The sequence below is a fragment of the Salvelinus fontinalis genome, chromosome 3, assembly GCF_029448725.1.
Source record: "Salvelinus fontinalis isolate EN_2023a chromosome 3, ASM2944872v1, whole genome shotgun sequence".
NCBI classification, from domain to species: Eukaryota; Metazoa; Chordata; class Actinopteri; order Salmoniformes; family Salmonidae; genus Salvelinus; species Salvelinus fontinalis.
In genome coordinates this window covers 71,034,447-71,050,604 of record NC_074667.1, presented here as the reverse complement: position 1 = coordinate 71,050,604, position 16,158 = coordinate 71,034,447, and the positions used below count along the sequence as shown (strand labels likewise).

General features: G+C 47.2%; 1 protein-coding gene across 1 annotated transcript in view; it reads left to right on the top strand.

The window, feature by feature from the left end:
• Positions 1 to 16,158, top strand: part of LOC129851376 (LIM and cysteine-rich domains protein 1-like) — a 31,771-nt gene that overhangs the window by 11,869 nt on the left and 3,744 nt on the right. Inside the window, exons 3-6 of the mRNA XM_055917879.1 lie at positions 1,304 to 1,424; positions 1,936 to 2,061; positions 7,468 to 7,617; positions 9,798 to 10,013. Coding sequence (XP_055773854.1) covers positions 1,304 to 1,424; positions 1,936 to 2,061; positions 7,468 to 7,617; positions 9,798 to 10,013 — 613 coding nt within the window. The remainder of the gene's footprint in view (positions 1 to 1,303; positions 1,425 to 1,935; positions 2,062 to 7,467; positions 7,618 to 9,797; positions 10,014 to 16,158) is intronic.

Sequence of the window (16,158 nt, the reverse complement as noted above, 5' to 3'; positions counted from 1 at the left end):
TGCCGTGTTCTGCTCTGTTCTACTCTGCCCTGTTCTGCTCTGCCCTGCTCTGCCCTGTTCTGCCCTGTTCTGCTCTGCCCTGTTCAGCCCTGTTCTGCTCTGCCCTGTTCTGTTCTACTCTGTTCTGCTCTGCCCTGTTCTGCTCTGCCCTGTTCTACTCTGTTCTGCTCTGCCCTGTTCTACTCTGCCCTGTTCTACTCTGCCCTGCTCTGCTCTGCCCTGTTCTGCTCTGCCCTGTTCTGCTCTGCCCTGTTCTGTTCTGCCCTGTTCTGCTCTGCCGTGTTCTGCCCTGTTCTGTTCTGCTCTGCCCTGTTCAGCCCTGTTCTGCTCTGCCCTGTTCTGCTCTGCCCTGTTCTACCCTGTTCTGCTCTGCCCTGTTCTGTTCTACTCTGTTCTACTCTGTTCTGCTCTGCCCTGTTCTACTCTGCCCTGCTCTGTTCTGCCCTGTTCTGCTCTGCCCTGTTCTGCCCTGTTATTTTCTGCTCTGCCCTGTCATGCCCTGTTCTGCCCTGTTCTGTTCTGCCCTGTTCTGTTCTGCCCTGTTCTGCTCTGCCGTGTTCTGCCCTGTTCTGCTCTGCCCTGTTCTGTTCTGCTCTGCCCTGTTCTGCTCTGCCCTGTTCAGCCCTGTTCTGCTCTGCCCTGTTCTGCTCTGCCCTGTTCTACTCTGCCCTGTTCTGCTCTGCCCTGTTCTGTTCTGCCCTGTTCTGCTCTGCCGTGTTCTGCTCTGTTCTACTCTGCCCTGATCTGTTCAGCCCTGTTCTGCTCTGCCCTGTTCTGCCCTGTTCTGTTCTGCTCTGCCCTGTTCAGCCCTGTTCTGCTCTGCCCTGTTCTGCCCTGTTCTGCTCTGCCCTGTTCTGTCCTGTTCTGCCCTGTTCTGTTCTGCTCTGCCCTGTTCAGCCCTGTTCTGCTCTGCCCTGTTCTGCCCTGTTCTGCTCTGCCCTGTTCTGCTCTTCCCTGTTCTGCCCTGCCCTGCTCTGCCCTGTTCTGCCCTGTTCTGCCCTGTTCTGCTCTGCCCTGTTCTGCTCTGTTCTACTCTGCCCTGCCCTGTTCTACTCTACTCTGTTCTGCCCTGTTCTGCTCTGCCCTGTTCTGCCCTGTTCTGCCCTGTTCTACTCTGCCCTGCCCTGTTCTACTCTACTCTGTTCTGCCCTGTTCTGCTCTGCCCTGTTCTGCCCTGTTCTGCCCTGTTCTGCTCTGCCCTGATCTGTTCAGCCCTGTCCCCCCCCCATCAGGGAAGCATGCAGGGTGTCCGGACCCTGGAGGATGACTCTACCTTTTTATATGATCTATTCCCTGCCTCCAGAAAAGCCTGTACCCAGTGTGGCTGCAGTGTGGAGGACCACGGTCACAGCTCAGACCTAGAGGACGATCACAAGATGGGTCGTCTCCTCGCCGACTCCAAATACGTCCACCTGACCGCCAAGGTGATCTTTTGATTTGACCATTTAAAAAAAAAACACAAGTCAGGTGGATACACTGCATTTCATATCACATCAAGGAGATAAAGTTATTCTGCATCCCGGGTAAAAGAGGTCTTCTGACGTCAATGGGACTTCATCAAGGTTAAATAGTAATTATTTTATTGGATAGAATAGAGCAGGCCTGGGCAATTCCAGTCCTCGGGGGGGGGGCTGATTGGTGTCACCCCCCCCCATCCCTAGCAAACACACCTGATTTTAAACTATTTGCATTTTCAACTAAAGATCATGATTAGTTGATTATTGGAGTTTGGTGTGTTAACTGGGGCTTGGGGGACAAAAAGCGTGACACCAATCAGTCCCCCCGAGGCGTTGCCCAGACCTGGTATAGAGTGACATGAAAGATAGAGGAGAGAGTGAAATAGCAGAGGGGCCCGGCGTTGAGCCCAGAATGCATCAGCTTCGACCCTCTGACCACCCGAGGCCATAAATACTGTACATTTCCATTGTGTTACAGGTGAAGGGCATCCGAGTGTACAAACGTAACCGCATGGTCATCACCACCCCTGTGGTGTCCAGGAAGGACCCCACCTTCAATACCATCACCTACGACTGGGCCCCGCCAGGACTCACACAGAAACTGGTGAGGGGGAAGGAAGGAAGGAAGGAAGGAAGGAAGGAAGGAAGGAAGGAAGGAAGGAAGAGAGACTACTTTACCTGATTGAGTTAATAAAAGTGCGAAGCTATACTGCATTGAATTTAAATGACCACTTTGCCTGTGAAGTTCAAATTCCATGGTGGAGGACAGATGTCTGTCCTATTCTGGCGCTCGGAAAGGAAAGAGGAAATTTTAAAAAACACAGCAGCTGAAATTAAATAATAATTCCACGTCCCCATGAGAGAGAGGGGGGGGGAGGGGGGAAGGTTTTACCCTGACACACAGTGGGCACACTTCCTGCCTGTCAGCCGACGGAAGAATCACAAGGTTTATTTCCAGACCTTATGTGTTTCTGTCCCGCTAACGCGCTCTGCTCTGACACGAGGCGCCAAGGGTCCCTGTGGACAAAAGGCCCGGTCAGACCTGGTCCAGCTCCTACATTTTAAAGATTTGCTCTCTTCCAGAATAGGACCTGACGGTAACAGCACAGTGAGCCTCAGCCAGAGGCAGCATTGAGGTGTGATGTAGTAGAGGTCAACATAGTTCCAGGACTGGCATTTCCCACCTTTAGTCAGTCAGAACTGATGGTCCGTCCACAGCCACCATCACCACAGAGACATATGTTTAGAGTTTGGCTCTTTTTAGATACATTTTCTTCTTATTGTAGATATTTAGTTACATAGCATTTTGTTTTCTTCTTATTGTAGATATTTAGTTACATAGCATGTTTGTTTTTCTTCTTATTGTAGATATTTAGTTACATAGCATGTTTGTTTTTCTTCTTATTGTAGATATTTAGTTACATAGCATGTTTGTTATATTCCCCATTTAATGTTTATGCGGAGCTCAGTGGTGGAAAAAGTACCCTGTTATATACACCATAAACTCAAGTATTTGATCAGTTAAGTTGGCTAATGTTGCTCAACATTTCTCTGGCTAGCTAACGGAGAATTCGATCCAGCTAGCAAGATACTTAACACTACTCACCTCAAAATGTCCAAATGCCAGTTGTTTTTTGGTTACAGCTCATGAAGTATGATTCATCACCTTCTCACACCTGTCTCCATGGTCAGGCTTCACCTACCTCTTCGCTATCGTTCAGGGGACGCGCTGCTGTAACTGACAAGCTGTTTTTCCAGAGTGCGCGCTGATGCTGTAACTAGCAAATTGGTTGTCTCTTCTCCCTTCAGTCACGTGCTGCATTCTGTTATGTAAACGATTGGCTGAGCCTTGGATACAGCCAGTATTGGTCCAATCGCATCCCTCGATCGCTTACAGCCAGTAGCGATCCAAATCCCCCCCCCCCCTTCCTTCTCATGGGATCTACACGAATCACCTAGGTCACCTATTTTTGGATTCAAAATGGCGAATGTCACTGAAAGGTGACTAGTTTTCTTCCCTGACAGATACCCTTAAAAAACGACTTAAGTAAAAGAAAATACTTTTAAGTACTACTTAAGTACTTTATACCACTGGGGGAGCTAGCATGGCTGCTATACAATGTTGTAGTGTCATGTAAATGCATCATAACGTCGAAACCTTAATGTGCCGACTGTAGAACGCCTCTGCATCACCTAGTCTGACCTACACAACAGAGAACTACATAAGATCAAGGTTTTATATTGGATTGAGAGTTTCATTCATCTGTAAAACGATCTCAGTGTAGTCTTTGCTATGTCTTTTTTTTCTGACACGGTACAGCTAATGTATCTTCTGTTAGTGGGACAGTAAATATTAGTGGTCTCTCTATCAGAATACCTCAGCGTTGTATGATGCAGCGAGGAACATGATCCAGCCTGCTTGCTAAAGCCTGCGTGTGTGTGTGTGTGGGCCTCTCTCCTGCTTGTCTCCATCATGCTCTTAAAGCCAGGGCCAGCCTTCCAGGAAACCTTCACCAGGACACGCTAATGACAGGGTGAGCTTTACCCCGAGGATTGTAGAGTGGTGGAATGATGAGTGGTGAGCTTTACCCCAAGGATTGTAGAATGTGAGGCAGGCAGAGAGTGGTGAGCTTTACCCCAGGATTGTAGAGTGTGAGGCAGGCAGAGAGTGGTGAGCAGAGCTTACCCCTTAAAGAGCGCTGTAGCCCACCCGATCCGCCCTGTTTGTGCTTACAAAGAAAACCTCAGTCGTATTGGGTTTTCTGACGGAGGTTTTACTATTTACTGAGGCTGTTAGGAATGTGCTTGATGACATCTGTTATTAGGGGAGAGATGATTGGCTGTTTTGAGAGACTAGCTTGATACGCATTTTTGTTAGAGACGGAGGAATAGAGTGGTGTGCCAGGTCACAGAGTGCTGACAGAAGAGTAGTAGGGTTGTCCTAGGTCACAGCTGTGGTTTGCTAGGCCTAGGTCACAGCTGTGGTTTGCTAGGCCTAGGTCACAGCTGTGGTTTGCTAGGCCTAGGTCACAGCTGTGGTTTGGTAGGCCTAGGTCACAGCTGTGGTTTGCTAGGCCTAGGTCACAGCTGTGGTTTGCTAGGCCTAGGTCACAGCTGTGGTTTGGTTGTCCTAGGTCACAGCTGTGGTTTGGTTGTCCTAGGTCACAGCTGTGGTTTGGTTGTCCTAGGTCACAGCTGTGGTTTGGTTGTCCTAGGTCACAGCTGTAGTTTGCTAGGCCTAGGTCACAGCTGTGGTTTGGTTGTCCTAGGTCACAGCTGTGGTTTGCTAGGCCTAGGTCACAGCTGTGGTTTGCTAGGCCTAGGTCACAGCTGTGGTTTGCTAGGCCTAGGTCACAGCTGTGGTTTGCTAGACCTAGGTCACAGCAGTGGTTTGCTAGGTCTAGGTCACAGCTGTGGTTTGGTAGGCCTAGGTCACAGCTGTGGTTTGGTAGGCCTAGGTCACAGCTGTGGTTTGGTAGGCCTAGGTCACAGCTGTGGGTTGGTTGGCCTAGGTCACAGCTGTGGGTTGGTTGTCCTAGGTCACAGCTGTGGGTTGGTTGTCCTAGGTCACAGCTGTGGGTTGGTTGTCCTAGGTCACAGTTGTGGGTTGGTTGTCCTAGGTCACAGCTGTGGTTTGGTTGTCCTAGGTCACAGCTGTGGTTTGGTTGTCCTAGGTCACAGCGGTGGTTTGGTTGTCCTAGGTCACAGCTGTGGTTTGGTAGGCCTAGGTCACAGCTGTGGTTTGGTTGTCCTAGGTCACAGCTGTGGTTTGGTTGTCCTAGGTCACAGCTGTGGTTTGGTTGTCCTAGGTCACAGCTGTGGTTTGGTTGTCCTAGGTCACAGCTGTGGTTTGGTTGTCCTAGGTCACAGCTGTGGTTTGGTTGTCCTAGGTCACAGCTGTGGTTTGGTTGTCCTAGGTCACAGCTGTGGTTTGGTTGTCCTAGGTCACAGCTGTGGTTTGGTTGTCCTAGGTCACAGCTGTGGTTTGGTTGTCCTAGGTCACAGCTGTGGTTTGGTTGTCCTAGGTCACAGCTGTGGTTTGGGTGTCCTAGGTCACAGCTGTGGTTTGCTAGGCCTAGGTCACAGCTGTGGTTTGCTAGGCCTAGGTCACAGCTGTGGTTTGCTAGGCCTAGGTCACAGCTGTGGTTTGCTAGGCCTAGGTCACAGCTGTGGTTTGCTAGGCCTAGGTCACAGCGGTGGTTTGCTAGACCCAGGTCACAGCGGTGGTTTGCTAGGCCCAGGTCACAGCGGTGGTTTGCTAGGCCTAGGTCACAACTGTGGTTTGCTAGGCCTAGGTCACAACTGTGGTTTGCTAGGCCTAGGTCACAGCTGTGGTTTGCTAGGCCTAGGTCACAGCTGTGGTTTGCTAGGCCTAGGTCACAGCTGTGGTTTGCTAGGCCTAGGTCACAGCTGTGGTTTGCTAGACCTAGGTCACAGCTGTGGTTTGGTAGACCTAGGTCACAGCTGTGGTTTGGTAGACCTAGGTCACAGCTGTGGTTTGCTAGACCTAGGTCACAGCTGTGGCTTGTTAGGCCTAGGTCACAGCTGTGGCTTGTTAGGCCTAGGTCACAGCTGTGGGTTGGTAGGCCTAGGTCACAGCTGTGGTTTTGTTGGCCTAGGTCACAGCTGGGGTTTGGTAGGCCTAGGTCACAGCTGGGGTTTGGTAGGCCTAGGTCACAGCTGGGGTTTGGTTGTCCTAGGTCACAGCTGTGGTTTGGAAGGCCCAATAGTTGTGTTGGTTGGCTTGATTAGGGAAGGATGGATGGAAGGCTCTGCTAGCGAGGTAACATTGTGTTGACAGCAGCCTGAAGGCTGTAGGAGAGAGTGATGGTCCCCCAGCTCTCTCACAGCACTGTGGAACCACTCTGGAATGTGTGTGTTTGTGTGCTCCCCCCCCCCCCAAATAAAAATAAAAATGTCTGCCAAGAAGTTTTATTTGTCATATAACGCTAGTTAAACTGCTGTTAAAGTGGCGGTGTTAAACATCACCATAAAGGCTGCTCTGTTAATAACAACGAGTCAGTGTTGCAGCGTGGGTAATGCGGTCTGCTGCGGTGTGGGTGTGTATGGGGCAGCACAGGGAGAAGGGCCTCAGGGAACTACAGTATGAAGGGACCTCTCTGTGCTCTGTTCCCCAACAGGGACCCTGTAGACTAGAGCAGTGGTTCCCAACCAGGGGTAATACGGACCCCTGGGGCCACTTGGTCTAGCCACAGGGGGTAAAATGCACACGAGAGGGGGGTAATCTGGGCAGAGCAAAAATTCCATTGGTGGTACAGTAACCGATTTTTTTTTTTTTAAAGGTTAGGAACCACTGAACTAGAGGTGGTGTTTCTCCACTACCGGAAATGGGGTAACACACCAAGGTTGTCTCCCATATGGCCCTGGTCTAAAGTCGTTCACCACGTAGGGAACAGGGGGCTCTTTAGGTGGCGCCGTAGGGTGTAGCTCAGTTTAACACTTCTCTCGTGTTAAAGGAACTAATCTCAGGTCCCAAAGCCACTTATCGCTGCTGCTGATTACAGTCCTTATTGTGACGAACCGTACTTCTCTCTTCTTACTCCCTCTTTCTGTCTTCTCTCCATCCCTACCTGTCTCTGTCTCTTCCTCTCTCTCCTTACTCCCTCTTGCTGTCTTCCCTCCGTCCCTACCTGTCTCTTTCCCTCTCTCTTCTTACTCCCTCTTTCTGTCTTCTCTCCGTCCCTACCTGTCTCTGTCTCTCCCTCTCTCTCCTTACTCACGCTCTCTTTTCTCCTCTCTCCGTCCCTTCCTGTCTCTGTCTCTCCCTCTCTTACTCCCTCTTTCTGTCTTCTCTCCATCCCTACCTGTCTCTGTCTCTCCCTCTCGCTCCTTACTCACTCTCTCTTTTCTCCTCTCTCCGTCCCTACTTCTGTCTCTCTCTCCTTACTCCCTCTTTCTGTCTTCCCTCCGTCCCTACCTGTCTCTGTCTCTCCCTCTCTCTCCTTACTCACTCTTTCTGTCTTCCCTCCGTCCCTACCTGTCTCTCCAGGCAATGCTGTATATGGAGTTGCTCCCAGAAGAAAAGCGTCCTGTAGCAGGGACTGAGGGAGCGATGTACAGGCGCAGGCAGCTGATGAGACAGCTACCTGTCTACGATCAGGACCCCTCCCAGTGCCACGGGCCACTACCAGAGGATCAGGTTACATTTTGATTTGATACACTTCTTCTCCAAATAAATATATCCTCTGTTTAAACCTCAATTTTTGGATTTGTCCACATGTTTGATAGTGTGTTCCATCTCTTCAATCGGGTTCTTATTTTCAAACCTCACACACCTGTAACAGACACTATTTGATATGAAGTACCTTTTAACCTCTAATTCCTTCCAAACCCGGATCCGGGAGCACCCCCCTCAGTAAAAACGCTGACTAGTATAGCCTAGCATAGCGTCACAAGTAAATACTAGCATCTAAATATCATTAAATCACAAGTCCAAGACACCAGATGAAAGATACACATCTTGTGAATCCAGCCATCATTTCTGATTTTTAAAATGTTTTACAGGGAAGACACAATATGTAAATCTATTAGCTAACCACGTTAGCAAAAGACACCACTTTTTTTTTACTCCACCCTTTTTTTACTGCATCAGTAGCTATCACAAATTCGACCAAATAAAGATATAAATAGCCACTAACCAAGAAACAACTTCATCAGATGACAGTCTGATAACATATTTATTGTATAGCATATGTTTTGTTCGAAAAATGTGCATATTTCAGGTGTAAATCATAGTTTACCATTGCAGCCACCATCACAACTCTCACCAAAGCGACTAGAATAACTATAGAGAGCAACGTGAATTACCTAAATACTCATCATAAAACATTTCAGAAAAATACACAGCATACAGCAAATGAAAGACAAACATCTTGTGAATCCAGCCAATATTTCAGATTTAAGTGTTTTACAGCGAAAACACAATATAGCATTATATTAGCTTACTACAATAGCCAGAAACACAACACCATTTACCAGCAGCAAAGGTTAGCGATCGTAACAAGCAAGCAAAAGATATATAATTTGACTAACCTTCATAAACTTCTTCAGATGACAGTCCTGTAACATCATATTACACAATGCATATAGGATTTGTTCGAAAATGTGCATATGTAGCGGCACAAATCGTGGTTATACAATGTGAGTATTGGCCAAACTTCAAGCAATCTGTCCGGCGCCATCTTGGAGAGGCACCTAATCTAATCGAAAACTATTCATAAACTTGACAAAAAAATACAGGTTGGACAGCAAATGAAAGATACATTAGTTTTTAATGCAACCTCTGTGTTAGATTTTTAAAATTAACGTTACTGCGCATACAGCGTGCGCTAAAGCGAGACCGCACCGAAATTCATGGCGGAATTATTGTTTAACATTTGTCAACATGAATACGAATTAACAGGATAAAGACTTCTTTCCATTTGACGAGCTTCCATCAGAATCTTGGGCAAGGTGTCCTTTCTCCAGAACAATCGTCTTTTGGTTGAAAGATGTCCTCTTCTCCTGTAGAAATAGCAGCTAACGCTAGCTATGTGCAGGAGAGGTGTCCAACTCGTGAAAGCGCGTGACTAAGAATTCCAGAAAATCGCAATAAACTGATATAAACTGCTATAAGTCGGTTTAAATTAACTACCTTATGATGTCTTTAACACCTATAACAAATAAAAACATGACCGGATATATCTAAAGGCCTATAACCGGAGCGTTCTAGAGCCACAGCCAGATGTCCTCCTTGCGTCAGAGCGAAGTGAAAAATGGGCGGACACTTTGTTCCGAGGTCTTTTATAAGCTCTCAGTTCTGCCTAGCAACCCCATTTCAACTCTCACTATTCGCTGACACCCAGGGGAAGACGTATGCAGTGCATCTCAACCAATAGAAGACAGGCAGATTTATAAACAGATCTCAGAACAGCAAGAAGATTTCTGCATTCTCACATCCTCATAGGAAAAATGCTCTAACTCGAGTTCTGTTGCACTCACAGATATAATTCAAACGGTTTTAAAAACTAGAGTGTTTTCTATCCAATATTAATAATAATATGCATATTGTACGAGCAAGAATTGAGTACGAGGCAGTTTAATTTGGGAACGAAATTATTACAAAGTGCAAATAGCACCCCCTATTGACAAGAAGTTTTAAAGAGCGTAGACAGCTACCCATCTATTTCTTCAACATACATTTGACATGATTTTATTATTTAATTAATAAATATTAATCTTCACTAGCAGTAATAAACATTACATTCATTAAACCATAGTTGAGGATGGAATATAGACTGAACGCTTATTTCCCATCGTTGGTCTTGTTCCTTCCACCAGCTCCAGGCCATGTCTGTCTTCATGAAGCGCTATAAGGAGGAGGCTCTAGGAGTAGGGGAGGTGGCGCTGCCTGGGGAGGGAGGCGCTAACCCTCCGCCCGTCGTCAAGGGAGACAAGCAGAAGAACGGAACTGGGAATGGGCAGGCCACCAATGTCCAGCCAGACCCTGTTGATACTCCTGCCACCAATGGGACTGACTGCTGTAAAAGTGAATATGTAAGTCTCATTGTCCAGCCAGACCCTATTTATACTCTGATCACCAATGGGACTAACTGCTGTAAAAGTGAATATGTAAGTCATTGTAATATGTAAGTCATTGTAATATGTAAGTCATTGTATCTACAATATTTACAGGAGCGTTTGCTTTAGCTTGCCTGACGTGTCAGATGGGCGGGGTTTGCAGTTTTTTTTGGGGGGGGGAGTAACTATTCTATTGGTTCCATTAAGCCAGGCATGCTCAATCAAGCACAGATTAAGTATTTTAAATTATTTCTAATAGTACTTGAACCCAGGTCTGTTTTGACCCCGGCATTTATAGGACAGATATAGGACAGATGTAGGACAGATATATATATGTATATATATATATATACTGTCAAATGTTATTAGTCACATGTGCCCAATACAACCGGTAAAGACCTTACAGTGAAATGCTTACTTACAAGCCAATAACCAACAATGCTGAATAAAAAAATACGAATAATAATAAGAAATAAAAGTTACAAGATATTAAAGAGCAGCAGTAAAATTGAAAATAGTAGTATTATATACAGGGGGTACCGGTGTAGAGTCAATGTGCGGAGGCACTGGTTAGTTGAGGTAATTGAGGTAATATGTACATGTAGGTAGATTTATTAAAGTGACTATGCATAGATAATAACAGAGTAGCAGCAGCTTAATAGAGGGGGCGTGGGGGGCACTACAAATAGTCTGGGTAGCCATTTGATTAGATGTTCGGGAGTCTTATGGCTTGGGGGTAGAAGCTGTTTAGAAGCCTCTTCGACCTAGATTTGGTGATCCGGTACCGCTTGCCGTGCGTTAGCAGAGAGAACAGTCTATGACTAGGGTGGCTGGAGTCTTTGACGATTTTTAGGGCCTTCCTCTGACACCGCCTGGTATAGAGGTCCTGGATGGCAGGAAGCTTGTCCCCAGTGATGTACTGGGCCATACGCACTACCCTCTGTAGCGCCTTGCGGTCTGAGGCCGAGCAGTTGCCATACCAGGCAGTGATGCAACACGTCAGGATGCTCTCGATGGTGCAGCTGTAGAACCTTTTGAGGATCTGGGGACCCAATCCAAATCTTTTCAGTCTCCTGAGGGGGAATAGGTTTTGTGGTGCCCTCTTCACGACTGTCTTGATGTGTTTGAACCATGTTAGTTTGTTGGTGATGTGGACACCAAGGAACTTGAAGCTCTCAACCTGCTCCACTGCAGCCCCATCGATGAGAATGGGGGTGTGCTTGGTCCTCTTTTTCCTGTAGTCCACAATCATCTCCTTTGTCTTGATCACGTTGAGGGAGAGGTTGTTGTCCTGGCACCACACAGCCAGGTCTCTGACTTCCTCCCTATAGGCTGTCTCATCGTTGTCAGGTCTCTGACCTCCTCCCTATAGGCTGTCTCATCGTTGTCAGGTCTCTGACCTCCTCCCTATAGGCTGTCTCATCGTTGTCAGGTCTCTGACCTCCTCCCTATAGGCTGTCTCATCGTTGTCAGGTCTCTGACCTCCTCCCTATAGGCTGTCTCATCGTTGTCAGGTCTCTGACCTCCTCCCTATAGGCTGTCTCATCGTTGTCAGGTCTCTGACCTCCTCCCTATAGGCTGTCTCATCGTTGTCAGGTCTCTGACCTCCTCCCTATAGGCTGTCTCGTCGTTGTCAGGTATCTGACCTCCTCCCTATAGGCTGTCTCATCGTTGTCAGGTCTCTGACCTCCTCCCTATAGGCTGTCTCATCGTTGTCAGGTCTCTGACCTCCTCCCTATAGGCTGTCTCATCGTTGTCAGGTCTCTGACCTCCTCCCTATAGGCTGTCTCATCGTTGTCAGGTCTCTGACCTCCTCCCTATAGGCTGTCTCATCGTTGTCAGGTCTCTGACCTCCTCCCTATAGGCTGTCTCATCGTTGTCAGGTCTCTGACCTCCTCCCTATAGGCTGTCTCATCGTTGTCAGGTCTCTGACCTCCTCCCTATAGGCTGTCTCGTCGTTGTCAGGTCTCTGACCTCCTCCCTATAGGCTGTCTCGTCGTTGTCAGGTATCTGACCTCCTCCCTATAGGCTGTCTCGTCGTTGTCAGGTCTCTGACCTCCTCCCTATAGGCTGTCTCGTCGTTGTCAGGTCTCTGACCTCCTCCCTATAGGCTGTCTCATCGTTGTCAGGTCTCTGACCTCCTCCCTATAGGCTGTCTCATCGTTGTCAGGTCTCTGACCTCCTCCCTGTAGGCTGCCTCATCGTTGAGGGAGGGGTTGTTGTCCTGGCACCACACAGCCAGGTCCACTGTGGTGTCACTGGAAAACTTAATGATGGTGTTGGAGTCGTGCCTGGCCGTGCAGTCATGAGTGAACAAGGAGTACAGAAGGGGACTGAGCACGCACCTCTGAGGGGCCCCCCTGTTGAGGGTCAGCGTGGCAGATGTGTTGTTACCTACCCTTACCACCTGGGTGGCGGCCCGTCAGGAAGTCCAGGATCCAGTTGCAGAAGGAGGTGTTTAGTCCCAGGGTCCTTAGTTCAGTGATGAGCTTTGAGGGCACTATGGTGTTGAACGCTGAGCTGTAGTCAATGAATAGCATTCTCACATAGGTGTTCCTTTTGTCCAGGTGTGAAAGGGCAGTGTGTGCAATAGAGATTGCATCATCTGTGGATCTGTTTGGGCGGTATGCAAATTGGAGTGGGTCTAGGGTTTCTGGAATAATGGTGTTGATGTGAGCCATGACCAGCCTTTCAAAGCACTTCATGGCTACAGACGTGAGTGCTATGGGTCGGTAGTTATTTAGGCAGGTTACCTTACTGTTCTTGGGCACAGGGACTATGGTGGTCTGCTTAGAACATGTTGGTATTACTGCTTAGAACATGTTGGTATTAGATTGCACAGAGGTGGACTTTATTTAACTAATGATGTGACTTCTGAAGGTAATTGGTTGCACTAGATCTTATTTAGGGGCTGCATTGCAAAGGGGGTGAATACATACACTCACCAGTTTTCCATATTTTTTATTTATTTTTAACTTCACCAATTTGGACTATTTTGTGTGTGTCCATTACATGAAATCAAAATATATTTAAATGACAGGTTGTAATGCAACAAAATAGGAAAAACACCAATAGAAATTAATACTTTTGCAAGGCACTGTATATTAGCCATTTGATGATACATCAGTAGCAATACAAGGATATAACATCTATAGAAGAGACAGGAATGCTTATGAGGGAGGTGTTACTGTATATATTCAGAGCCATATCCCTGTAATGCTTATGGGGAGGTGTTACTGTATATATTCAGAGCCATATCCCTGTAATGCTTATGGGGGAGGTGTTACTGTATATATTCAGAGCCATATCCCTGTAATGCTTATGGGGGAGGTGTTGCTGTATATATTCAGAGCCATATCCCTGTAATGCTTATGGGGGAGGTGTTACTGTATATATTCAGAGCCATATCCCTGTAATGCTTATGGGGGAGGTGTTGCTGTATATATTCAGAGCCATATCCCTGTAATGCTTATGGGGGAGGTGTTACTGTATATATTCAGAGCCATATCCCTGTAATGCTTATGGTGGAGGAGTTGCTGTATATATTCATTCGGTCTACTTTCTCAGGGACCTGAATATTGACTGGTTTTCATCAAGCTGTCCGCTCAAGAGGAAGCTTCTTACTGTAACCGGTGCTTGTAATCTGGTTCAGGTTATTAATCAACCTACCAGAGTGTTTACAAACACTACAGGAACAAGATCATCCACATGTATTGATTACATTTGTACTAATACTGGAGAACTTTGTTCTAAAGCTGTATCTGTACCCATTGGATGCAGTGATCACAATAGAGTGGCTATATCCAGGAAAGCCTGTAATCAAACTCACAAATGCTGATGCTCCAGATACTCAACTAGTCTAACGAAGGCCAGTTTTATTGCTTCTTTAATCAGCGGAACAGTTTTCAGCCCTGCTAACATAATTGCCAAAGGGTTTTCTAATGATCAATTAGCATTTTAAAAATGATGAAGTTGGATTAGCTAACACAACGTGCCATTGGAACACAGGAGTGATGGTTGCTGATAATGGGCCTCTGTACGCCTATGTAGATATTCCATAAAAAATCAGCCGTTTCCAGCTACAATAGTCATTTACAACATTAACAATGTCTACACTGTATTTCTGATCATAACATTTTTTATGTTATTGGACAAAAGTGCTTTTCTTTCAAAAACAAGGACATTTCTAATTGTCCCCAAACTTTTGAACGGTAGTGTGTGTGTATATATTAATTAGGCTCATAATCAACAACTTATGATATCATATCATATAGATGACATACAAGTTTGTTATTAATAAGGCACATGAAAGATCAAATGTTCCAGGAGGCATTTCTGCCCCAAAAAACGCATTTGGATAAAAAAAAAAAACTTTCAAATGCCTCTCCTATGAAGTCATGACTTGCGACATACACACAGTTTCCTGAAACTAGTCACTTTTTTTTAAATAGACAGGTGTGTGTGCCTTTCCAAATCATGTCCAATCAATTGAATTTACCACAGGTGGACTCCAATCAAGTTGTAGAAACATCTCAAGGGTGATCAATGGAAACAGAATGCACCTGAGCTCAATTTCGAGTCTCATAGCAAAAGGTCTGAATCCTTATGTAAATAAGGTATTTCTGTCTTTGTAATTTGCAAAAAATGTCAACCTGTTTATATTGAATGAGGAAAACAATTATTGTAATCCATTTTAGAATAAGGCTTTAATGTAAATAAAATGTGGAAAAAAAGTCAAGGGGTCTAAATGCTTTCCGAACGCTTCGTATGTAGTTCTGTCCGTGAGATGTTCTTGTCTATTAATGTTCTGTATTATGTCATGTTCTATGCGATAGCAGCAGCTAATGGGGATCCTAATTTAAAATGGCCGATACCAAATGGGACATTACAAAACAACGCCTATCAAGCCTTTTCAGAATGACAGTTATACTAAAGTGTAACATTTTGACAAGAAATATATATAATTTTTGGGGGGCTTATTTTTGTATTGTGGACAATAATTTTGGTAACAGGCATATACAGCAAATGGATGCAAGTAGTTCACCTCTGAAACAGTCACGAGACACGCTGTCTTCTAGCGTTGCTGGCAGATGAAAACGTCTCCTCTCCAAACCAGAACGTTTTTACACGTAGTTCGTGTTTTTCTCAATACCTACGACGGTGAAGATGGGCAAAGCCCAGGCGGGATTCTTAAACCCATATAAGAAGGAAGCGGTGAATGGGTTGTATTCACACACTGAGGTCCAAATGGTTCCCTTTTATAGTGCACTACTTTTGACCAGGGCCACGGGGCTCTTTGGCCAGGGCCCACGGGGCTCTTTGGCCAGGGCCCACGGGGCTCTTTGACCAGGGCCCACGGGGCTCTTTGGCCAGGGCCCACGGGGCTCTTTGGCCAGGGCCCACGGGGCTCTTTGGCCAGGGCCCACGGGGCTCTTTGACCAGGGCCCACGGGGCTCTTTGACCAGGGCCCACGGGGCTCTTTGACCAGGGCCCACGGGGCTCTTTGACCAGGGCCCACGGGGCTCTTTGACCGACCAGGGCCCACGGGGCTCTTTGACCGACCAGGGCCCACGGGGCTCTTTGACCGACCAGGGCCCACGGGGCTCTTTGACCGACCAGGGCCCACGGGGCTCTTTGACCGACCAGGGCCCACGGGGCTCTTTGACCGACCAGGGCCCACGGGGCTCTTTGACCGACCAGGGCCCACGGGGCTCTTTGACCGACCAGGGCCCACGGGGCTCTTTGACCGACCAGGGCCCACGGGGCTCTTTGACCGACCAGGGCCCACGGGGCTCTTTGACCGACCAGGGCCCACGGGGCTCTTTGACCGACCAGGGCCCACGGGGCTCTTTGACCGACCAGGGCCCACGGGGCTCTTTGACCGACCAGGGCCCACGGGGCTCTTTGACTCTCTTTAAGTGCCTGTAGGGCCCTTGTCTTTTCCCTCTTGTAAATGCCTTTGTGGATGGTGATAACACCAAGGATTTATAACTCAGTGAGGCAGTCTGTGTTCAGCTGCTAGGAAAGGACGTGTTAATGCCCTGTTAAAATATCAACTGAATAAACCCTGCAGGCTACAAATGTCTTACAAATGTGGGAGTGGGAGTTCTGTTCTCTCTTT